Source organism: Carassius carassius, chromosome 13 (assembly GCF_963082965.1).
Source record: "Carassius carassius chromosome 13, fCarCar2.1, whole genome shotgun sequence".
In the NCBI taxonomy this organism is placed as follows: domain Eukaryota; kingdom Metazoa; phylum Chordata; class Actinopteri; order Cypriniformes; family Cyprinidae; genus Carassius; species Carassius carassius.
Window position 1 is genome coordinate 2140431 of NC_081767.1, and position 25124 is coordinate 2165554.

Consider the following 25124-nt stretch of genomic DNA (forward strand, 5'->3'; position numbering starts at 1 on the left):
TTTTGATACTTGGAAACTCTTTTTCATCTTTGAGCCATATACTGTACAGTATATATATATATCTATGTTTGTATGTATGTATGTATGTATGTATGTATGTATATATATATATATATATATATATATATATATAGTAGTATTTAACATTTAATAATTTATTTTTTTTTCAAGTGCAATGCAGTCTCTATGAGTTCCAGGAGGGCTCACACTAACGTGCTTTCGTCATCATGCATAACCTTAACTTGTGCAAGGATTGGTGGGAACAGTGACATCCAATAATATTTAAAACTATTTTCAATTTTAACAACAAGAAAACAATGTAAAACTACTTTAATGTCTTTATCAAATGTGAAAAAAAAACAGTGAGACGGGGACAGCTATTCAGTCGTCAGCTGAGCTTAATCGAAATCATGGCGAACGTTTCCTCAGCACAGATCAAGAAAGAAATACCATTCAGTCATCGAATCAATAAGGATAAATTTGCAATTAAAGAATTAAGACCACCAAGACCAAATTTCAACATCAAACAAAGTATCTACAGAGAACGTGCAGTCATATAAATTTATATTTAAGTCATATAGATTTTCAAGGAAGTGGTTTGAGTGGAAAAAATGGCTAGCAAGCTGCGAAGTAGCTAACGCTTTATTCTGCTACCTCTGCATTTTTTTCCATCCGTTGAGCGTGGCAGACATCACACTGGTGTTCTGTAATATAACTGAGCAAGTAAGCAGTGTAATGTGAGGGAGCAATGTGATATAAGTGAATCATTTTGTAAATGAGCAGTGTAATTTAAGTGAGTTGTGTAAATAGTGATTTATGTGACTTCATTTATTTCTTATTAAACTAAACCTGAGGTAACATTTTTTGGAAAACCACATCCTGGCTTCAGTCTTCATTTGCTGCTGAATTGTGTTAACACATATATAGAAACATAAGGAGAGCAAGAGATGGATTGTTAGAGTCAGTTTATTTTTTATTAATACTATAGTCATTCAGTTTCCTTTACATCTTTAACTAGCAGTTTATTTATCAGTTGAATGGGGGAGCTATCCTATTACCCCCCCGAGAGAATTGGCAGCCGCCACTATATATGTATATATATATATATTCAGGCCATATAGCAGATGAGTATGTGTTGAGCACAATTTGAACCAGCAAGCCTGAAAAGATGTTAGTTTAAGATCGTGGTGTCTGTCAGCCATCGTAAAGGGTGATGGCATCGTTTATTGGCCCAACCCTGGATTCATGCTCGAACTGGTGAAACCTAGTGAGAGAGGCTATATGAGAAACATTGGGGAATTATGGAATAGCAGAATTAAAAATCAGTAATCCAGCCATCAGATATAATCAAAAGTGATTTACTATTACTGATAGTTGCCATACCATCCAATTATAACCACATATGTCTGAGAAAGTGGAAGAAACCATGTGTATATATATAAATACATAAATATATATATATTTATATATATATATATATATATATATATATATATTAGGGGTGTGCACGGATAGTCGAACAATCGAATATTCGTTCTTCTCTAATTATTCGATATATAAAAATGATATTCAAATTTCGCAAAAAAAACAAAAAAACAAATCACAATAAAACCTAATTTGGTCACTTTCTGTGATTCTCCACGGCATATTTGAAGATGTATGCAAGCAAAAAATAATTAATGAATGAATAAGGGGCCGTTCACATATCGCGCCTAAAAACGCGTGGAAAATGCTAGGCGCGCCGCTTTCTAGGCGCTCCTGAGGCGTCTGCCGTTGCTAACCAACAATGACGCGCTCTCTCCATGAAGACGTGGAAATTTCAGCAAAGGATAAATGGATTTGCAGCACAAAAAATCGCTTTCAGTAGCTCTGCTACTAAATTTATTTCAAAATGGCAATCCATATACAGCTATGATCAGCTGTTCCTTCATCTTGGCTGAGCTTTCAACGTTGTTACGGGAAAGGATGAAGCTGAATGTTTAGTTCTTGTCACATGACCTGCGGTGCGCTTCTGGCATTCTGAAAAGTTGAGATGTTTTTAACTCGATGCTGTGCGGACGCGCCTGAAAAAAACGGGACCGCGTCGCACCGCGTGAGCATCAAGACCGCGTCGCTTCCATTATGAGCGCGCATACCACGCGCCTACATTGGAAATAACGAACTTGAGCGCACAAAAGACGCGATAAGTGAACGGCCCCTAAGAACTGCGGTCTTCTACAGTACTTCAAATATGCCGTGGAGAATCACAGAAAGTGACCAAATTCAAGAACATTGTTGCAGCATCTCTCAAGCAACGAATAAACACCGCTAACTTGGAGAATGCAGTGAAACTCATCTTCTCGCGTCTGGCCTAGACCTTCATCACAAACATCTCAGGTTTCTCAATGAAAACATGAGAGAAGTAAGAAAAAAAAAAACTTTTTTGAACATTATCAGAACATTTTCCTTGATGCGAGTGGTGCGGATGCAGTCGCCACGATGAAGATGATGCAATGCCCACTCGTTGGAAAAGGCTGAGCCAGTTCTCCAGCGATGATTACAGAGAGTCCAGCCGAGACGAGTGGGAACAGTTCTTACTGGAGCCATGTATTCCACCAGATGAGGATCCCATTCAGTGGTGAAACAAAAACACGAAGCGCTTCACTAAACTTATTTTCCGTTATTTGTGAGTCCCGACAACGTCTGTGCCGTCAGAGCACGTTTTCTCTGCGCCCGACCTTATTGTTAACAGACTAAGGAGCCAACTTTCCCCCGATCATGTTTACATTCCCGTATTTCTTAACAAGAACATGTAAAACAATAGAAAAAAAGCAAAAAAGATTTGCTGACAGTTTAAAAGTTTCAAAGTTAAGTGTAGGCTAAGTTCTAGCCTAATTGCTGCAGGTTGCTTTACGTTTTTTCTTTGTTCACTTTTTTTTTCTTTGTTCACTTTTGTTAATCTGTACTTTTGTTTGTTTGCACGCATTGTTAAAGGTTTTCAGCTACAAAACACGATGTGTAGTGTTCAAGCTTATTGTGTGTATGCTTGTTCAAAATGACGGAAACAGTAAATGTTGCTGAAAAATAACGTCTGTCTCATTAAACTTAATTTAAATAAACGAATATTCGAATATTCGTTTTTTTGTGAGCTCAAATATTCGAATGTGATATTTGCAGAAAACGACCATCCCTAATATATATATATATATATATATATATATATATATATATATATATATATGGGGTGGTGGTGCAGTGGATAAGACACATGCCTTTGGTGTGAGAGACCTGGGTTCCACCAATGTGTCCCTGAGCAAGACACTTAACCCTTAGTTGCTCAAGAGGCATGTGACCTCTGACATATATAGCAATTGTAAGTCGCTTTGGATAAAAGCGTCAGCTAAATGAGTAAATTAAAATGCATTTATATTTTTATATATGCACCTTCAGAAATGTTGGAATCTTTTCTCAGACATAGGGTAACATGTTGCACGCATATGCTCTCTGTTGGCCAGCTGTGAACAACTTGACCCCGCCCACAAACTCTGTAGCTTGTTAACATCATGTTGAGAAGATGCCTAAGGAAAGCATATTAGTTTTATTTTCACTTCTGAAAGATGATGCTGCAAAGAATGAGTGGTTAAAATCAATGTTTTGTGTTGATGTGTGATTCTCAAACACTTACTCTTGAAAGATGAATCAGTGCCAGTTCATGTGGACCAGCTGACTCCACTGTATCTCTCGAGCAGGTTTAGGTTTACAGACCTGTTGCTATTACAGCAACTCCAGGATGAGCTTCGAAGTTGTCAACAATCAAATCCAGCTGCGTTAGCGATGTATGAAGAACAGGCCCCTGTTGTAGAAGACTCCCAAAACAATATTAGGAAGCTTAAAAATGGCATATTTAATAGGTGTTTTACTGCCTCTAATGTTCATCTCAACTGGAAACCTCAGCGATTTGTAGGTGTAGGTATGTTTTTTAAGTTTAGCAGAAATGTAGGTAGAGGCACCAGTGATTCTGTGCAGCCCATTGTCTAGTTTCAGTGAGCCGTGTTAATTAGGTGTAGCTTGAGTTTCCTTTTCTCAGCTGATATCTGTTGTGATCTGCGGCTACTGTAGCCCAAGTTCCCATTGCCATTATTGCCCACAGAAATGCCGTTCATTGGATGTTTTCTCTTTTTCGGGCCATTTCAAGCCATTCTGTATAAACCCTAGATATGGTTGACCAGCGGTTTCTGAAATAGCAGACCACATCCATGCCACATTCAAAGTCATTTAAATCACCTTTCTTCCCCATTCTGATGCTCGGTTTGAAGCAAATTGTTTTGACCAGGTTTACATGCATAAATGCATCGAGTGGCTTCCATGTGATTGGATAAAATACCAATAATTGTTGTTGTGCTTTCTTTTGCTTTTCTTTCATTCAGAACAACATTTTTCCATACTATAGTTAACTTTTTTTTCATGATTAGGTCACAGCGTTTCTTCAACTGATAATAAATTGACCATTTTCTGAATGTAATCACATAACAAAGGTCTTAACATTTTTGAGGTTATAAGGCTGACAACTTGATGCTGGATTTTGGTTCACAAGGTTTATCCTGAAATTATACATTGACATCACGTGAAAAGTAGTAGAAACAAACTTCAATGCTGGTCATGTGACGAAACCGATTTCATTTGTGATTCGCACTGCCACTTATAGTTTTATTAAACTGCTGGGTATTGAGATATAGTAGACCAAAATGCAAATATAAGATCAGGTTTCTAGAATAGTTTGTGTGGTTATTTTGTGACGCTTTAGAGTTTTATTGATCGTGTAAGAGTTAACTTGGATGCTTTTCAGCTCTGCTAATTAGAGCTCGACAGATAGTGGATTTTACAGATACTGATAGCTAGGGTTTTGGCTTTGTTTGTGCTGTGCAGACCAATGACATAAAAATACCGTGAGAGCTATAGAGGGCAGACGCTCCTTATGCTTTCGAATCACTCTCTCGGTACATTGATGTCAAACACCGATCGATCTGCACAGACCTGCTTCAAGTCAAACACACCTGATATGTAGCCTATCGCTTTGACTGCTTTCTGTAGATCACATTGTCTCACGCACCATGATTGGTCGATTATGTACAATGCCTGGATGTTATTGTTCAAACTAATTTTTCTACTGTTTCCTTCAGCAAAAATTAAAAGAGGAAAAGAAAGGCAAGACCTGGATGTGTCCAGGATGTGTCTGGGAGAAATTTCAAACAATACCACACTGGCTGATTACCTTGAAGGCAATTTTACAGATAGTGTATTGTGTGCACCCTTTCAAACAGTATTGTAGGTGAATCATTTCATCCGAATTGTAAAATTCTTGTTGAGCTGCAGAGCATGTGCACAATATTCAGGCCTGTGAACAGTTGATGTCCATTCGGTGTATTGTTGGCCTGCATCACATGAGATAAACTTGAATTAAACTAGCAGATATGATTCAGAGAAGTTCATGTAACTGTTTTTATTGTAGTGTTTTATTAATAAATGTAATTGTTCAGTATGCATTACTCATAGGGTACATCAAGAAACATTAGAGTTTATTATTAATCAGTGTTTATGTAATATAATGTAATATACTCTTGGAATTTTTTTGACAAAAGCTGTCACTAGGGCGGTACTTTTTCAAAAGGTAGACTTTTGTACCTTTAAGGTACAAAGGTGTGCCTTTTGAAAAATGTACCACCCCAGTGACAGCTTTTGTACTTTTTTTATTTTTTCTGCGAGTGAATAATATAATAATTATCATATATCTTAAATATCTGGACAGTACTTAATTGACATTAAACAGACATTGATGATTCAACTAAAAAACTATGAACTATTAGACATTAAATTCTGAACGTTTTATCTGATTATCTTGACTGTTTTGTTCTTGTCATGAGTGTCATCTTATGCTCTGTTGTGATAATGGTATTGCGCTAGTGAAATTCTTGGGAACTGTTGTTTTTACTACAGTAACTAAAAAAGAAAACATCTATGAAGAAGTATCCTACTTCATTGGTAATGCCATTGCTTGTGTGGCCAAGTGGTTTTATTGTCATTTCCTTCCTGAAAATGAATGAAAGACTCTGGAACACTGCAGTGCAAAAACATAAATATGTATGTCTTATGAAACATAACAACCAAACAACAATTTAAAGGCTAGGTATTTCTTAAATTAAAATACATTTGACTTTATTTTACTTTCTTGTTTTCTTTATGCCTTTGTGAGAGTTTACAAGCCCTTAATGAGTCACTGATTTCCACAGAAATGCTGCAAGACATTGATTGAGCAATGGTTAATTTCACATGTTTAATACATCCTTTTGAATTAGGGTAAATGGCAGGAATTCTCACAGAAAACAAGTCAATCAGATGTATTATTATTATTATTTTTGGTAATTGGAGAACTTTGCACATTGTTGTGTTCTAATTTAGTAATCTTTTTATTTTTGCCATTTGACATTTTTGTATAAGAAAGGAAACCATAATATTGTATGTATGTGATCATGCATGTGCACGTGTGCATGTATCGCTCGGTCTGTGAGTGGATAATCTTATCCAGAATCAGTGTAACATTACATTTCTTTAAAGGGGTCATCAGATGCAACATTCACTTTTGTTATTGTTTGAACATAAATGTATGTTGGAAGTGTGTTTACACATCCGTCCTATAATGATAAAAATCCACCCAGTGTTTTTTTTTTTTTTTTTAAATCCCCTTCCTCAAATCAGGCTGTTCTGAGACTCCTGTTAGAGTGACAGAGGTCAAGGTCAACTTTATTATCTCTGAAGGGCAATTTGTTTCACAGCCAACAAACAAGCACAACAACACAGATAAAAACACACAGATAAAAACAGTGACTTCCATTAATAACATACAAATATTTGAAATAAAAAAATAAAAATAATAATAATAATTATAATTTTGAAATCTATTGGTCCTACATCAAGGCAAATAATATCTTTGAGTAGAAGGAAGCATCTTAAAAACATTCTGCAAGGCATGACTGGGATCATTCAAAATGCCTTCAAAGTCGTTCATTAACAGCGCGTATTCTCTCAGAGACGACGAGAGAGAAATCTCCTAATATGTGGTATATCGAACTGTTTTCATTTATTTCTTTAATGTTTCTCTTGTGGCCCGAACAAAGTGAAATCAATGAGAAGAAACATTATTCGTGTTGAACAGGTTGTTTTTGAAAGTTGGTGCATAAAATTGATAAAGTGTTACTGAAGTGTAACAATTTTATTTAGACTATAGGCCTATAATTCATTGTAGGCTAAAATAGACCTGTTTTAAAAGACATTTTTTCATTGAGGAGTAGTCTAAGCTAATAGCCTATTTTTTTATTTCCTCACTGTGAGTTACAACGTGTCAGTAATGCGGTGATGCACTATGAAATTGTTACAAAGCAAATTAATTGTAATATTAAAGGGTTAGTTCACCCAGATAGCAAAATTATGTAATTAATAACTTAATTATATATATTACATTATTTATTTAGGATGACATGCATTGGATTTTATGGTCTGTGATAATGGATCTTTCTTGTTTTTCTTTATGCTTTTGTGGGAGTTTACAAACCCTTAATGAGATTTCCACAGAAATGCTGCAAGACATTGACTGAGCAATGATTAATTTCACAAGTTTAATACATCCCTGTGAATTTGAGTAAATTGTAGGAATTCTTAAAGAAAACAAGTCAATCAGTGTATTATTATTACTATTATTATTATTGGTAATTGGAGAAGATTGTTGTGTCCTTAATTTAGCAACCTTTTTATTTTTGCCATTTTACATTTTTGTACAAACCCGATTCCAAAAAAGTTGGGACACTGTACAAATTGTGAGTAAAAAAGGAATGGAATAATTTACAAATCTCATAAGCTTGTATTTTATTTACAATTTTAATATAGATAATATATCAAATGTTGAAAGTGAGACATTTTGAAATGTCTTGCCAGATTGGCTCATTTTGGATTTCATGAGAGCTACACATTCCTAAAAAGTTGGGACAGGTAGCAATAAGAGGCCGGAAAAGTTAAATGTACATATAAGGAACAGCTGGAGGGCCAATTTGCAACTTATTAGGTCAATTGGGAACATGATTGGGTATAAAAAGAGCCTCTCAGAGTGGCAGTGTCTCTCAGAAGTCAAGATGGGCAGAGGATCACCAATTCTCCCAATGCTATGTCGAAAATTAGTGGAGGAATATCAGAAAGGAGTTTCTCAGAGAAAAATTTAAAAGAGTTTGAAGTTATTATCATCTACAGTGCATAATATCATCCAAATATTCAGAGAATCTGGAACAATCTCTGTGCGTAACGGTCAAGGTCGTTGCCGGCTAAAAGTCTATAAGTCAAAAAAGAAGCCATATCTAAACATGATCCAGAAGCGCAGCCGTTTTCTCTGGGCCAAGGCTCATTTAAAATGGACTGTGGCAAAGTGGAAAACTGTTCTGTGGCCAGATGAATCTAAATTTGAAGTTTTGAAGTTCTTTTTGGAAAACTGGGACGCCATGTGATCCGGACTAAAGAGGACAAGGACAACCCAAGTTGTTATCAGCGCTCAGTTCAGAAGCCTGCATCTCTGATGGTATGGGGTTGCATGAGTGCGTGTGGCATGGGCAGCTTACACATCTGGAAAGGCACCATCAATGCTGAAAGGTATATCCAAGTTCTAGAACAACATATGCTCCCATCCAGATGTCGTTTCTTTGAGGGAAGACCTTGCATTTTCCAACATGACAATGCCAGACCACATACTGCATCAATTACAACATCATGGCTGCGTAGAAGAAGGATCCAAGTACTGATATGGCCAGCCTGCAGTCCAGATCTTTCACCCATAGAAAACATTTGGCGCATCATAAAGAGTAAGATGTGACAAAGAAGACCTAAGACAGTTGAGCAACAAGAAGCCTGTATTAGACAAGAATGGGACAACATTCCTATTCCTAAACTTGAGCAACTTGTCTCCTCAGTCCCCAGACGTTTGCACACTGTTATAAAAAGAAGAAGGGATGCCACACAGTGGTAAACATGGCCTTGTCCCAACTTTTTTGAGATGTGTTGATGCCATGAAATTTAAAATCAACTTATTTTTCACTTAAAATTATACATTTTCTCAGTTTAAACTTTTTTTTGATATGTCATCTATGTTGCATTCTGAATAAAATATTGAAATTTGGAACTTCCACATCACTGGTTTCTGTTTTTATTCACAATTTGTGTTTAAACATCCATCCTATAATGATAAAAATCACATTACTAGGGATGCAACGATACCATTTTTTCAGAACCGAACCGATCCGATCCAATATCGAAAATTTCCGATCCAATCCGATACCAGCACAGTTTTATTTTTTTATTCAATATAGAATTTCTGTACTTATCTGTTTTGACAATACAGTACAATAATTTTATTAGATCTAGGACAGAACAAGAAAGACTATTAACAATCTTTGATTTCGCAGAAAATATTATAATACTTAAGGCGCCAATATAGATCGCAACAGAGCGCTTATGCGCATCCTGTGCGCAGAATGATGAGCTTGAATCAACACGGGGTAACAGTGCGCAGGCTGCACAGTCCTCTGAGTCTGCATAGAAAGCTGCTCGGGTCGTGTTCATCTGCAGTTCTCTCTTCACAACAGTTCCGTCAGTGTACTGTTTGAGTAAATTAATTACTCTGTGATATTGGTTTATTTCGACTCAGGGAGTGTTGGCCACCTTAAAAAAGTTAATTAATTGTGGATTAACACTTGAGACGCGAACCGGTTCAAGCAATTCAGTCCTATTTGATGAACTGGTTCAATCGGTTCACTAAGAAGAACCGATTAAATCAAACTATTCGTTTGCGAGCAAGACATCACTAGTACAAAGGGAAGAGATATTGATACATAGTCTATTAAATCTGTGCATTAGTTTAATGAGCCTTTTCTTTGAACAGTTATGCACCTCAGTTACTGTGTGCATAGACATCATATAGGTAGACGCCCTATCGAACGCTACACGTCATGTGTGTATGCATTGCTTCCTGATATCACATGCGCAATCACAAATAACAGTTATTATGTCCGGTCGAACTATGTATGTATTAACTTCAGATTGTATTGTGTTGGTAATAGGCACTTAACGTTACCTAACGCTAAAAGTACGTTTCGTGCATCTAACAAGTGCTTTCCAACTTCTTTCTGATCTGAATAGTAATAGTAAGTTATGTGGAAAACACTTGAGTTGAGGGAGGGAGAAATAGCCTAGCTAACGTTAGCTTGCTACGATTTCAGTACAGTACTATCAAAGATCCTTGCTCCTTCTCAATTCTCTGGATTTAAGGTAGAGCTGAAACAACTAATCGATTTAATCGATTAAAATCGATTAAAATTGATTATTAAAATAGTTGTCAACTAATTTAGTCATCGATTAGTTGCTGAACAAACTTTATTTGCCGTAAGCGGCTCATTTTGTGCAAATTTTTTTTTAATCTGCGGTGACCAAAGTGTGGCAGCCACCGCAGGTTTTATTCAGCCAGTACAGCAGGAGAAGTAGCGAATAGCCAATAGCTGGCCTCCTTTTATGTCACGTGCTTCCCGAACTGCATCTGCTGCATTCAGCGAGATTGTGGAGACAGACGGCAGTGGAGTAAGCTTGAGAAAGAAAAAGAAAGAAAAAGGAAAAAGCGGAAGATAAAACTTATCGAACGAAGTCATCCAAAGTGTGGGAGTACTTTACTTTGAGCCTTCAAAAAAGAAGAGTAACCTGTAATCTCTGCACTACTGAACTGTTTAACTGTTTAAGACTTTTATTTGTGCAGATTCTCCAGTACAATGTTGTTGCTTGCAAATATTTAACGTTAGTAGTAAAAGCTAATAACATTGCTTTTTAACAGTTAACATTTAAAGATTTACAAACATGTTCTGTGATCAGTTTGTCGTTTACCAGGTCATAATTCAGTCTTGCAACCTAATTATGACTGAATGAGAGAGGTAAATGTATTTGAAATGCCCTTTTTTTTTAAGTATTCACTGCTCTTTTTCACACAACATGTTTTTTGTGTGTCAAATTTTTTTTTCTGGACAACCTTCTGATGGATTTTACTTTAAATTGTTAGTTCCATTCAGGTTTCATGCTACTGGCACTTTATTCGAAGGATTGTTTACAATTTCACAGCATAAGATATAAAGCTGTTTCCCAGTTGTGTGTTTACAGGAAAAAAATAATAAAATGCAATGTACTGCAAATTTATTCAGTTTTATTCTTATTCTTCGTGAAAATATTTTCTGAAAGATTCCTTAATAAGCTTTGTTCGGGATGTTAAACTACTTTAGGAGCTCTAAGGACTGCCATGGTGAAAACATTATTTGAAATCTCCTTGTGAAATTTGCTAGAGTATGGGTCAGTGTTTTGATTGCAGAAGAGTTTGACAAAGGATTACTAACACATAATAAAACAACTCCAGGTATATTTTTGATGAGGATATGACAATGCAAAATGGTTAAAATCTCTAAAAAGTCTATGTTGAATGATAAAGACCCTTTGTTAATAATTTAATTGGAAAAAATGGGCAAAACTAAAATATAAGTACATAAAGATTAATCGATTAATCGTAAAAATAATCGACAGATTAATCGATTATCAAAATAATCGTTAGTTGCAGCCCTAATTTAAGGACAAAATACAACCAATAGTAGATAATAATGTTAAACCGTGAAAAGCAATTAATGTCCAAAGGAGAGATGTCTGTAGGATTCTTCCTAAAATCTATAATCATATTTTTAGTTTTGAGTACATTGATATCCAGAAAGGACAATTTACACCAGTCGAAAAAATATGTCAGTACAGGACCATGATCAAGATCCTCACTGTTTAAAAGAGAAACAATCACTAAATCATCCACAAACTTTATGATAAATACATCAGATTCAATATCCAATCAATATTATAAACCCTATCTAAAATTTCTGCTAAGATATGAGTCCTGATAAATCGATAAAAACTAATCGCACAAAAGTCTTTGCACCCTCATGATTTGCTAAACGGATCTAAATGTTATTATACCATGGTCAAAAGCTTATCCTTCACAACCTTCTCAAATGTTTTCATAATCAAAGAGGTACGTGCTACTGGCCTGTACTCATTTAAACATTGTGGTATGTTATTCTTAGGCACAGGTTCAATAATAGATTCCTTCCTTTAGGGCCTGGACTTTTCCTCTCTTTAATACCAGGGAAAAGTTTAAGAATGTATCCCTATCAACGCTATTTTGCTCAAAGGAAGCGTTTTTAAAAGCTGCCAATTCATGATTAACCTTAAAACATTGGCAAGATCAAAGTCAAGCTTCCTGTCAAAAGAAATATTACATTTCTTACAATCCATCCCCATTTAGGACTTCACCCATCCCATGCAGAACAAAAATTTCCAGTATTAAACATATACTCAACTTTATTTTTTTGAATAGATGCAAATTTCTTTATTGGGGATAACAAGGTCCTCACAGAAAGTTAAGCTGACACAGTCTCTGTAAATTCATTTTAATCAACACAAGCATTTATAAACACTTCCCAATCTGTGCAGCTTAAACAGTCCTGGAGAGACTTAAAGGGGTCCTTTTATGCCTTTTCACTTTTTCGACTTTAGTTAGTCTGTAATGTTGCTGTTTGAGTATAAAAAAAAAAAGATCTGCAAAGTTACGAAGCTCAAAGTCCACTTAAAAGGGAGATATTTTATTTAACAGAACTCACTCTGCAAAACTACAACGAACGACTCGATTGGACTACAAAGCATATTTTCTGGGATTTGTGATATCACAAATATCAACGAATGGGACGAGACCTGGTTGAGCTGCACTAGAGAGGACAACGAGTGTTATAACTACATTAGAGACACGCTAGCTTTCCCAAGACAGACGAATTTAGAGTGGTTACAATCATCCGGGTTTAAATCGCGCTCAAATGTACTGATACACTGAAGCTTGCAGCAGGTGGCTATGGTAAGGGTAACATTTCCCGACCAGGTGCGGAGTGGAGCCAATCACAACACACACTGGCCCAGTTGACCAATCACAGCACATTTTGTATTTCAGAAGGTGGGCCTTTATTTTATACAGGAACTATTCAAGCCATTCATGCCAGACTGGGGAGAGCGGTGTTGTAATAATGTAAAATATGTGAATAATAATGTGAATAATAATTTCTCACACATAAAAACCTGTTCTAGTACACCCCCAAAACAAAATCAAGCCTTTGTAAAAGAGCAAGCGACGTTCTGGTTTGGTTTAAGCCTTAGTTTAAGCATCTGAAAGTCTCAGATTAAGCAACTGAGGTGTTCTGTTGATAGATGTAATTATAAACATAGTCATTCACTGCCAGCATCTGAGCCGCTGAAGACCCAGATGATTAACGTTACTTTTGTTTTTGAAGGAAATGCGCTGATTCCCGATCTTCCTAAATGCATTTAAGTTCACACAAATCATTCATGATCCAGCTTCATCTACAGAAGAACTGAGTATAAGGGTTTTGCAAATCGCTTTAAAAAAACAAACAAAAAACTATACACTTTTTATTACTTGCACTACTGTTTGTTCGTCCAGAATACTGAATGATCCATTTGCACACTGGAATATTTTTCTATGCACTTTTTTTGTACTGTCCATTGCTCTAGTGTAAAAGATGTTCATCTGTTCATAGTTTCTGTTTATACTGGACATGCACTAATTACACAATCCATCTGTATATTACACCTATTTGTATATCATACTGATAGTATTTAATAATCTGCTAATTATTTGCATAGTACTGCCTTATCTGTATATTTATTGTACATTTATAACATATTGTGGACACTTTATATCCTGTACTTACTGTTTATTGCACTTCTGGTTAGATGCTAACTGCATTTCGTTGCCTTGTACTTTACATGTGCAATGACAAAGTTGAATCTAATCTAATCTAATCTGAAGTTTACAGTCTCGCCGTCACCCCACAGAAGAGAGGGGTGGGGTCATCAGAGCTCATTAGCATTGTAAAGCAACATGGACTAGAGCAGGGGCGTAGCACCAAATTTTGGGCCCTGGGTACAAACCATCTTGCTGGGCCCCCAATACCATAGTGATACCAATAGGTAAGGTATTGCATTTTTATCATAAAAACACTTAAAATGTAAACAAAATAGGCCACACTCTGATTAATATATTTTTGTTTTATTGTCGAAAGTACTACTTACTGAGATGACAAAAGGTCTAGCAGGTCCAAACCTGGACTAAATCAAATATACTGTAAAGCAGTTCTGAAAATGACCATACCAAATGAGAAAAACTTTGGTCTGAAACACAAACTAAATAATGTCAGTTTTTACTAAATGCCCATTGACGGGTCTTTGCATGCGCAAATTTGCTGATCAGGTCTTTAAAGTCCAGTTTTTTGCTAGCATTTGAACAATAGTTTTCCTGTGCTTATCAGTAAGAGTTGTTGGCCATAATCCTGGGTCCTCTGACAATCCCTCTCCAGTATCCCTAAGTCTCTCATTCTCTTCTCTTTCCTCTTCAGCTCTGTCCTCCTGCTCCTGACTACCTTCATCACATTCTTCACTTTCCCTCTGATCACTTATATGAATATCAACCTCATCTTCTATTTCTGCCTCTGCTACAAGAGGAAATAAGCAAAATGGGTACATTGTTATTGTACACATTTAAACTTTAAACTGTAAACTTTAAACTGTAATTAGTAATTACACTTTAAAGTTTAAATGTGTACAATAACAATGTACTAATTTTGCTTATTTCCTCTTAACACTTAATTACTAATTACTAAGTGTTAAAAAGCTAACCTTGTCTCACTGTCACACTCACATCCACCTCACTGTCACTGCTTTCACCTAGCCATGATGAGGGGCCTGCTGCTGCAGGGTCTGACTCTGAAACTGAAATATATGGCTTCAAATGGTTGCTAAAATATCCTTTATTGTCACAATACCTTTTTTTTAAAGTGTAGGCTAAGTACAAGATAATTGATGATTATTTGTCTGTTTAAAATAAATGCAGACTAGACTATAGAATCACAGGGTAAACTAACCGCCAAACTAGACATTCAGTCTTTGAATTATGTTTTAAAATAAGTCATTTTTCAATCATTAAGATGTGCATTATTATACTGAGAACAATCCTGTACTTAATGTAAGAGCGTGTGCGAGCTAATTTGCATAACAATACGGTAAAATAGGCGCTAACGATCTGTGTTTTCTCGGGTGTTAGATTTTGACAATGGAGGGAAATATACAGTGTTTTCATGTAAACTTCTGACTCTGAGAGTGGGGAGAACTGCAGCAGAAGAGGAGACAAGCGTTTAGGCAGCTGCCTGGAGTGGCAGTGTGTTGAGCTCCGTCTGCTTCTCACTCCCTGTTATTTACGTAAGGGATAATGTATAACGTTAGATTACATTATCCTCCGCTTCGTGTCGGGGTCCTGTTCAGCCTGTCAGGGTTGTTATTCGCTATAACGACCGCCTCTCTATACATTATCCCGCTTATTACATGGCTACCCACAAAATAAATAATTTGCCACGAATTATTGATTTAAAAAGGAGTTTATTGATTTAAAAACGATTGTATTGCTTCCGCCAAAGAAAATAGTCCGTTCCGCGTCCATAGCAACGCGCTGTTTTTCATGGCAACGGTCTGTTATACTTCGCAGCGGTCTGTTATCAAGAAATAACAGACCGCATTCTACATTGGAATTCAGCCAAGCCATGTAATAATCAGAAACATTGTTTGCTCGCTATGAAGGGTGTGATACTGTAAAGTATTGGTATATTATTCATAAATGCAAACATAAATGTATGCTATTCTACCGGGAGTAGATATTTATGTTAAAACAATGTCAATGCTTGATGATGCATTTGGAGCTCACCTCTCTTTTCAAAAAAATTTGTGAGCAACTGCTTGCCCTCATTTGCCCTTCTCTCTTTATTCTGCTTCTCTTTTCGTTTTTGAGCCCCTGATATTCCTTTCTTAAGGAGAGACATGACTCTTCACGGCTCACTCCAGCTCCTGTCTCATCAACTGATTCAATCACCGCGGGTCCGCAGCAGAAGCACCTGACCTGCGGGTCGTACCATTTGCATTGATTCGAGAGGGGTGTGGGGCCCTGCACAGCATGAAAATGACTTTTTTATACCAAACCAGCGCCTAACTACAAGTTTAGTTTTGCACAGGAACTTTTTTAGTTGTACATAAATGCTATACAAATGTTAGTGCATGTATATGTATGTATAGAAAACTGACTTCTAAGGGCCCCCCCCTGCCTCGGGCCCTGGGTACTCGGTACCCTTTACCCCCCCAGTCCGACGCCCCTGGACTAGAGTAATGTGCTAAAAACGGAGCTGATTTTGACAGGGTAAATTTGTGTTTTTTTACACTACCATTGAGAAATTGTATAGACTTTTCATAAAGACCTTAAAGAATTATATCAACTTCTGGAAAATGGGCATCCGATGACCCCTTAATTAAGCTCTCTTGACTCTCACTCTGACACTGAGACACAAAGAAACAATTTACAGTGGGTTTATCATATAAAAAGCGAGGAAGTGAAACGTACTCAACAGATAAGGGAAACACTTGCAAGGTGCAAACACTTTATTTTTAACCTCCTGTGTGCCTTCTGTGGGTTTTTTTGTCACGTACATGTCACGTAGAGAGGAGAGAGAGGGTGAACGTGTAGTTTCTACATCAAGTAATGTGATGTTGTGTTTCCTCAACAGAGCAGTATGGGCAGTTCAGAAATCAGAGGGCAAAGGCATGAGTGAAGATGACCTTAAAAGCAGCCAAAAGTGAGTATTCAAACACACTCATAAAAAGTATTGGAAATATGGAAAATCTGTATTTTAAATAATTTTATGCAAAATAGACAAACAAATACAAACAAATCTGTGGACTACACAGTTGAAGTCCTCTTTTTGAGACTCTAAAATTAATGTGCCACAACATACTATAAAAGTAGGCATGAGAAAACAGAGCTGATCAATTATGCCAAAATTGACTTTTTTTTTCAAAGGGAGCTTGAAATTTCAAAGCCTCTTCTTCACAATTTCTTCTATGTTAAAAGAGCTTGGAGTAAGATTATTCGCAAACAAGATGCCAACTCCTCCACTATGTGATGTTCTATATTCTTTTATTCAATTTGCAACATTTGTATCATAACTGTGTTTCTTGTAAAAAAAATAAGTTGTTTCTGTTTAGTTTTTTTGCATTGTCTTTATATCATCTCTGGCTCCGTTTACATTTAAAGATGCCATATGGATATTTGCCATGTTTAAAGAAAGAAAAAGAAACGAAACACAGCCAATATAAGGATAAAATAGTTATGCCACTTTGTCATCATTATTTTTCAGCTGATTTTGAATTATTTATTTATTTATTTATTTATTTATTTTTTTTACATTTTTTCAGGAGATATGCTTCTTTATCCAGAAAAGCAGCCTTCACTCATTAAACTCTGATTTTGTTTCCCACAAACCGTTGCAGAGAAAAGAAATTGAAATCTGTACTCCTCTCTGATTTTTTTGTCAATTTTAAAAACCTCTTAATTTCATCAGGACTGTAATCATTACATTTCCATTCACTCTGCGAACAACTTGAAGTCCCAAAGTCAGAAAATTCACTTTCAGTAGTACTGTATCTGTGTTGCTCTTTTGTTCTATGCTTATTTATCTTGCTTGCTTTGACTCTTCTTCTTTTTAGTGGAGTTTTGAAGACAGCTTGATCCATGTCCAACTTAGACAAATTAATATCATCTGATAAAGATTTTTTATATCAGACAAACAATTTGTCAAACTATTTTTCGTGTCCATGGATTCTTCTGTAGGCAAGCTCACATTCAACCTTTTTTGATCTCTATCGGTCGAATCATTATCTTCCATGATCTTAGACATGGTTTGAACATTTGTTTGCTAGCAAGGCACTTGATACACAGATACTGACTCAGATGCCCAGTTCTGCCACATCCTAAATACTTAATTCTATCAGTAGATACAAAGACTGCATCATACATAGACAAAATAATCAAATCTGAATTTCAGATTTAAATTCAGCTCTGTTCTGTTTTTACTCAAAATCATTTAAGTGAATCTCAATAATAACTGCACACCTTAGTACATTTGTCAACCAGGATTCAAGCATCCACCAGCCCCATAGTGTGTGTGTGTATATATATATATATTAGAGCTGGTAAGCGATTTACATTTTTTATCTAATTAATTACATGATGTCGTAAATAATGAATCTAATTAATTGCACATCAAATTTGGAGAAATTGCTCTGAAAAGATATATGAAATATGAAATGATTTCTTTAATGAAAGGATAATCTAAATAATAAACTAAAACTGCCAGTAGGTGGTGGTAAATGTCTTAATGATTAAGTCATCGAGTCATTTATTCATACTCATTTGATTCGTTCAAATGGCTGATTCATTCAGGAGTGAAGTAAATGGTTCTTTATGAATGGTTCATCACCATCAGACCGATCATTGTGTGACATCAAAGAACCGCGAGAGCTTTAGAAAGCAGAGACTCCTTGTGCTTTTGAATCACTCTCACTGTACTTTGATATCAAACACAGATTGATCTCTGCAGCGCCACTTTAAACCCAATGCATATGCCAAGGGTTAACGTGCCAAATGGTTCTCCAAATTCGTTCAAAACGTGGATTAAGAAATGAAATGCTGCTGTGGGTTGCTCTGAGATGAACAGTTCTGATTTGTCTTTATATTTTCGTTGGCAAAATTAAGCAAAACAGACAACATCGTTTCTAAAATAACACAATATTAACTTCTTAATGAACTGTTGTATAAGATAAGGGTAACACATTAGAACAGGTAACACTTGTTAACTATTAACTACAACATTTCTCTCAATGAATTCTTAATTTGCTGCTTATTAATAGTTAGTAAGGTAGTTGTTAGGTTTAGGTATTGGGTAAGATTAGGGATGTAGAATAGAATAGGTCAAGTAGAATAAGGCATTAATATGTTCTTAATTAGCACTAATACATGGCTAATATTATAGTAATTAGCATGCTAATAAGCAACTGATAGGGGTTACCTATTCTAAAGTCTTACCAAGATAAGCATCACATTTGCACTCGTGTGGTATTGCACTTAGCCTACTTCTCGTGTGGTATTTCTATATAAGCGAGTTGTGATTTAGGACATGGGCTCAGCCTCAGTCGTGTTGCCAGAAACATGTATTATAAGCATCTATGGATTTTTTTTTTTTTTCTTTTCAGAATGTCTGTTTACATTAAGTGCAGATAGCACACCTTGTTGGAGGAGGTTATTTACAGTAGCTCCACCCACAAATGTGTCATAGGGATAGTGAACACTATAAAAGATGGCAGGCAGCTATCAGCTTCAGTGGCATAGATGGTAAAGTGCTTATCATAGTCTTTTTGACGCGAATGACCCGGGTTCGAATCTGCCTTTTACCAAACTTTTTTTCTTCCTTTTCAAATCTCATATCACACTGGAAAGGTATTTATTTTCAATAAAAATGAAGGAAACTATCAAAAAATGTAAAATAAAGTATCAGGTAGGGTATTGTCCAAATAAGGTGGCATCCATTTAATCATTTGAATAAAAATTATAATTTACAGTCAATACGTTATTAATGTACTATAATACTGAGGTGCAGATAATTGCCACTATTTGCAATAAGTAGTATAAATAACAGAACATCCTGATATTTTAATGTAAATAAAATCTATCGCTATCTATCGCTCGTGTAAATAGCAAATTGTTATAAATTCTGCTTGGGCAGACTATTCCTGACAGTATGTAATTCGGTAACACAAACATAGTGATCATTATGATATATTATCAGCAATAACCCGAGAAACACTATATTGCTACTGTTCTATAAGCGCCACCTGCTGTTAGAGATTGAATTTGCATTTTCATCAGAATCAGAAAGATCTTTATTGCCAAATGTGTTTACACACAAAAGGAGTTCGTCTTGGTGTCAGGAGCTTCCAGTACAGAAAGTAGCCTACAGACAAAGTGCAGAACACATATAATTAAGGTAATAAAACACTACTACTAATAAAGAGATGTTCATTCAGCCCTCCTGATGTTTTTGTTTTGTGCAGTTGGTTAATGTTGCATGGATTTTTGTTTGTTTGTTTAAGATTAGTTTGACCAGTAACAGAGCGAAATAAACATTTAATAAATGTAAAAAAATAGGTACGGCCCCTCATACTAATCAACTAATTACTGTAGTTGTAACTGCTTTGAAACAGTCAGTATTGTATAAAGCACTATACATATAAAGGTGGCTTGACTATTTAGAAATGAGTTTTCGTGTCACTGAGCACAATCACAGACGTAGCTGTTGATTTCTTGAACTGACTGGCCATTGTATTTAAGTTCGTCAAATTCATTCACCGCTAAAAACTCCAGAAGGGTTTTTTTGTTTTGTTTTGGGATGCATGAATCCTCTCAATACAACAGACAATGTGTAAACACAATTTTGAGAGGTTTATTGATTATATCAGAACATAAGATCGCGACCGAGATTTTGATGAACTGAAGTGGGTGACAGCTTTTTAGTGATTATAAATGGAGTGCTTTTTGTGCTATATTATGAAAATCAATGACACTGCCTCTGTAAATATGCAGATTAGAACAAACGTCATTTTACGAATACCCAGGATTAATAGTTAACCTGCGGTAGATTGTGAGCAGTGAAGCAAGATAAGCAAGGGTTCCCTTTACCCAGTTGGCAGTTTTATCAATCATGCATGCATGTTAATTAATGACCTGTCTCTCTATTCCTCCTTCTCTTCCAGCATGGATTTTAAGACTGCTCCCAGTTGTGCTCTTCTTCATCTGTTACTATTGCTCCCAGTTCTACTTTGAGAGGTTAGTACAGTCACCTGCTCTACATACATTATGTTTTCACTGGTTATTGTGGTTTTTGATCTTCTCAGGCTGAGACATGCAAAGCTTTCAAGGTGTACTTATGCTAACTACTGATTTTCTTTTCTTTTTTTCTTCTTTTCTTTAAGCTATGGAGGCAGTGGAAAGTCCCCTCAGCCCACTGTCTCTCTATGTCACACCTATCGCATGAAGAGAAAGTGGGACAGTCTTAAATTGAAGTATGTGACCTCATATTCACATGTATGACCTATTTTGGGGAAACTATCTTGAAACTAGCTTACCGAGTTTGAAAATTGGAAATTATGTTTCTGTCATCATTTACTCATTTTCACGTCATTCCCAAGCTGTATGTCTTTCTCTTTTGTTTCTGTGGAACATAGCATGAGATGAAATACAGTGGGAGTCAATAGTAACCGAAAGGTTTTGGTTAACAACATTTTTCAAAATGATGTGAAGATGAGCTGATGATGAAAGAATGTTTAATTTTGCAAGTACATCAGTATTTATCTAATGCAAATAGAATGACTTTGTAAGCTTGTTATTCGTTTTTGTTTTGTTTTTATTTAATCTGAGTGGTTCAAAACTTGACGCCTTTTTTAGAAATACAATCTAAACAAACAAACAAACAAACATACAAAAAGACTGATTCCATTTAATCAGCAATTGAGGCAGCAATCTGCCACAAATGCATGATACATTTCCATCTTTTGATGGTAGTACATTTTTACAGTAGAGAATTTTGCATACTTGCTCATACAAATGATGGTGAAACAGAGGAATTTACAGATAAATAAGATGTACATAATATCTACATGATCTAAAAAAAAGAAAAAAGGAAGTGCATAATTTTATTGTTACCACTTTTCTACTGTTATCAAATTTAGATTGCATTCTGCATAAGTTACGCTCGTTCTGTCCCTGATAAAAAATTTCCATGAATTGCCAAAGTGACCTTTTTTGAAAAGCTTTGGAGGGTTAAATAGCATTTGAATAGAATTATTACAACTTGGCAACTTGGTATGCTGTCTCTTGCGGATCTGTGTTTTTTGTATTGTAGTGTTCTCTGTGTTATTATGTACACAGCTGGCTGCTCCTATCTGAACATGTAGCCTCTCCATCTGGAGTTTCACTTTTTGCTTTTATTTGTGTATTTATTCTCCAGCTAGTACACCATCATTTTTAAGGATTTAATGATCCCTGATTCACGTTGCTGTCAGATCTAGGAAGACTAAACTTTCTGTATATAAGCAAAAGTCATTCCTAAGGTTTCAGAGGTTAAACCAAAACTTCAGCTTGCTCAAAAGACAGATCTGTCCACATTATTTTAAAGTGTAGGTGACGTGACATATGGCCAAGTATGTTGACCCATACTCAGAATCCATCCAAAGTGCACACACAAACACACACACACACACACACACACACACACACACACACACACACACACACACACACACACACACACACACACTGTGGACAAACTCTTTACTGAAAAAAAAAAAAATCACTTACATCTTTGATGGCATGAGTCGCAAACCCACAACCTTAGGTTTGAAGTCAAACTCTCTAACCACTAGGCCACAACTTCCCAAAAAATGTAACAACTTTATATCACCCAGTAACATCTTGTGAAGCCAAAGGTCACGTTTGTCAAAAAATGAAATGTCATATCATGCTATATTATTACCAAATTATGGATTAAATATTTTTATCATCTTGTTTTATTGTGGAACTGATTAATCATATTAATTTGAGTTTATGCACCTCGGTTTCTGAGTCAACATTGACAAAATAATCCACAAATAATGCTTTGTTCACTCATAAACTGAGGAGCATTGGTTCAGAGTTGTTAACACAGTTGGCCAGCAGTCTGGAGCAATGTATTCAACCACATATTCAAAATTGTTTACTGTGTTTGTCACAGAAAACAGACACAGAAATGGGTGAAAATGGACAGTTTTTTCCCTAACAGGAGCTCTTAAAACCCATCAGGATTTCTCCTGTAGCTGGTGTAGCCAGAGAATAACAGGGCACTTAATGAAAAATGAGACTCCTCTCGCTCTTGGGCAGTGAAGTGAAGTGACATTCAGCCAAGTATGGTGACCCATACTCAGAATTTGTGCTCTGCATTTAACCCATCCGAAATGCACACACACAGAGCAGTGAACACACACACACACTGTGAGCACACACCCGGAGCAGTGGGCAGCCATTTATGCTGCGGCGCCCGGGGAGCAGTTGGGGGTTCAATGCCTTGTTCAAGGGCACCTAAGTCGTGGTATTGAAGGTGGAGAGAGAACTGTACATGCACTCCCCCCACCCACAATACCTGCCGGCCCGGGACTCGAACTCACAACCTTTCGATTGGGAGTCCGACTCTCTAACCATTAGGCCACGACTTCCCATGGGAGCGTGTTAAAGCCTGGCTGAGCTATAAAAGCAACAGATCCACGTGTGAGGACTCTGGCTGTGCTGTTATGAAAGACTGGCTTGGTTAACCCCTACATCTCAGTATTACACAACAGTGTTGCCAAACTAGTGCACTGTGTAATACGAATCTGTGCTGATGACATATAGTCATCACAGTACAATTCTGTCATTGTTTTCATAATGTAAAGCTTGTATTCTGCATGACCATATTCTACATCCCTAATCCTCACTTATTATTCCGGTACTTAATAACTACCTTACTAACTATTAATAAGCAGCACATTCTCAGTTTATTGAGGCAAAAACATAGTTGATGGTTTGTTAATGGCGAAAATTGGACCTTAAAATAAAGTGTGACCTAAGGTTTTTCTATTTTAATATACTTTAAAATATAATTTATTCCTGTGATGCGCAGCTGTATTTTCAGCATCATCACTCCAGTCTTCAGTGTCACATGATCTTCAGAAATCAGAATAATGTAGTAATATAATATTTCACCGACACAGCATGAGCCGGAAGACTGAGCTCTTTCTAAAGCTGGAGGATTTCTTCTGGAGGGAACATCTGTCATCTGAAGCTCTGCCCTACGGTATTAAAGGCAGCGGTATGTACAGTTACTCCGCTCTCTTATAATCTTTCCTTTAATACAATGGTTACATCTGCTGCAGGGTCATTAAGCTAATGCTTATGTTAAATATGGCTTCTTGATGAAACCTCACATGCCCTCGAAACCTTTCAGGCAATGTAATATAAAGACGTTTATGTGTTGGTTCTGTGCTCAGCATGATATTAATCCATTCATGCTGATAATGGTGCACTTTGTTCAGATACTTTCTTCTTTGTCTCTGCAGAGCTCTTGCTTCTGAAGGTTTTGGCAGTGACTCTCAGCTACACAATGCCAGCTAACATTGAGAGGTGAAGTACGGCCGAGCTGCTTTCACCAGTATCTGAACTCAAGCACCCATACGCTTGCAGAAAACCCATTCCTCAGATTCTCTCACCTGCTTCAGTTGCTTACGACGTGTTCAGCGTGGCATGAATTACAGCATGCATTACAAATGATTTACAGGAATGTTCTTGCTTAATATGTCTATTTATTAATTATTTTAAAAGAAGTAAAACCTAAAAACAAACATACTTAACAAAACATGTTACTACCGTGTTACTAAATATAAGTACGCTACTCACAATCCTGTTACCAGTTTAGTTTAATTTGTAGATTTTCATTTAAACAGTTTTCCATTTTCATTTTGATGTTTGTCTAATGTTAATTGTTAGAAAATAAAATCACATTGAGGGTTTTAAAGGAATAGTTCACCCAAAAATTGAACTAAAAAAAAAATACATTCACTCACTCTCAGTCCATCCAAGATCAGGATGAGTTTGTTTCTTCATTAGATTTGTAGAAATGTAGCATTGCATCAGTGTCTCAGCAATTGAATGGGTGCCATCAGAATGCTAGATGATAAATACATCACAATAATCCACAGCACTGCAGTTCATCAGTTAACATCTGGAAGAGACAAAACCTGAGACAAATCCAGCATTAAGACAAACTTCAAACCATTGCTTCCATCAAAAATACAATGTCCATAATGCATAATAACACTTTCTCCAGTGAAAAAGTCCATGTTCTGTTGTTTCTCACATCAAAATCCACCCACATATTTGTTTAGAGCCATTTTGGACTGTTTTGGCTCATAACTGATGCTTGATCTGTGGAGATTTCTCTCCTGATTCAGACAAGGTGAGTTCTCCAGTGGAGAAA

At 36.3% G+C, this 25124-nt stretch overlaps 1 protein-coding gene across 6 annotated transcripts in view; it reads left to right on the top strand.

Annotated features, from left to right (window-relative positions):
• LOC132155827 (CMP-N-acetylneuraminate-beta-galactosamide-alpha-2,3-sialyltransferase 4-like) overlaps positions 1 to 25124 on the top strand; it is a 38997-nt gene that overhangs the window by 3472 nt on the left and 10401 nt on the right. For 2 of the 6 annotated variants that reach the window (XM_059564538.1, XM_059564543.1), the window contains exons 2-6: positions 16752 to 16823; positions 20836 to 20908; positions 21055 to 21144; positions 23863 to 23960; positions 24208 to 24271. In XM_059564538.1, the coding sequence (XP_059420521.1) occupies positions 16802 to 16823; positions 20836 to 20908; positions 21055 to 21144; positions 23863 to 23960; positions 24208 to 24271 (347 nt within the window). In that variant the 5' untranslated portion in view covers positions 16752 to 16801. Of the gene's footprint in view, positions 1 to 13960; positions 14034 to 16347; positions 16399 to 16751; positions 16824 to 20835; positions 20909 to 21054; positions 21145 to 23862; positions 23961 to 24207; positions 24272 to 25124 lie in introns of all 6 variants that reach the window. The other 4 variants (XM_059564539.1, XM_059564542.1, XM_059564540.1 and 1 more) reach the window with 3 other exon arrangements.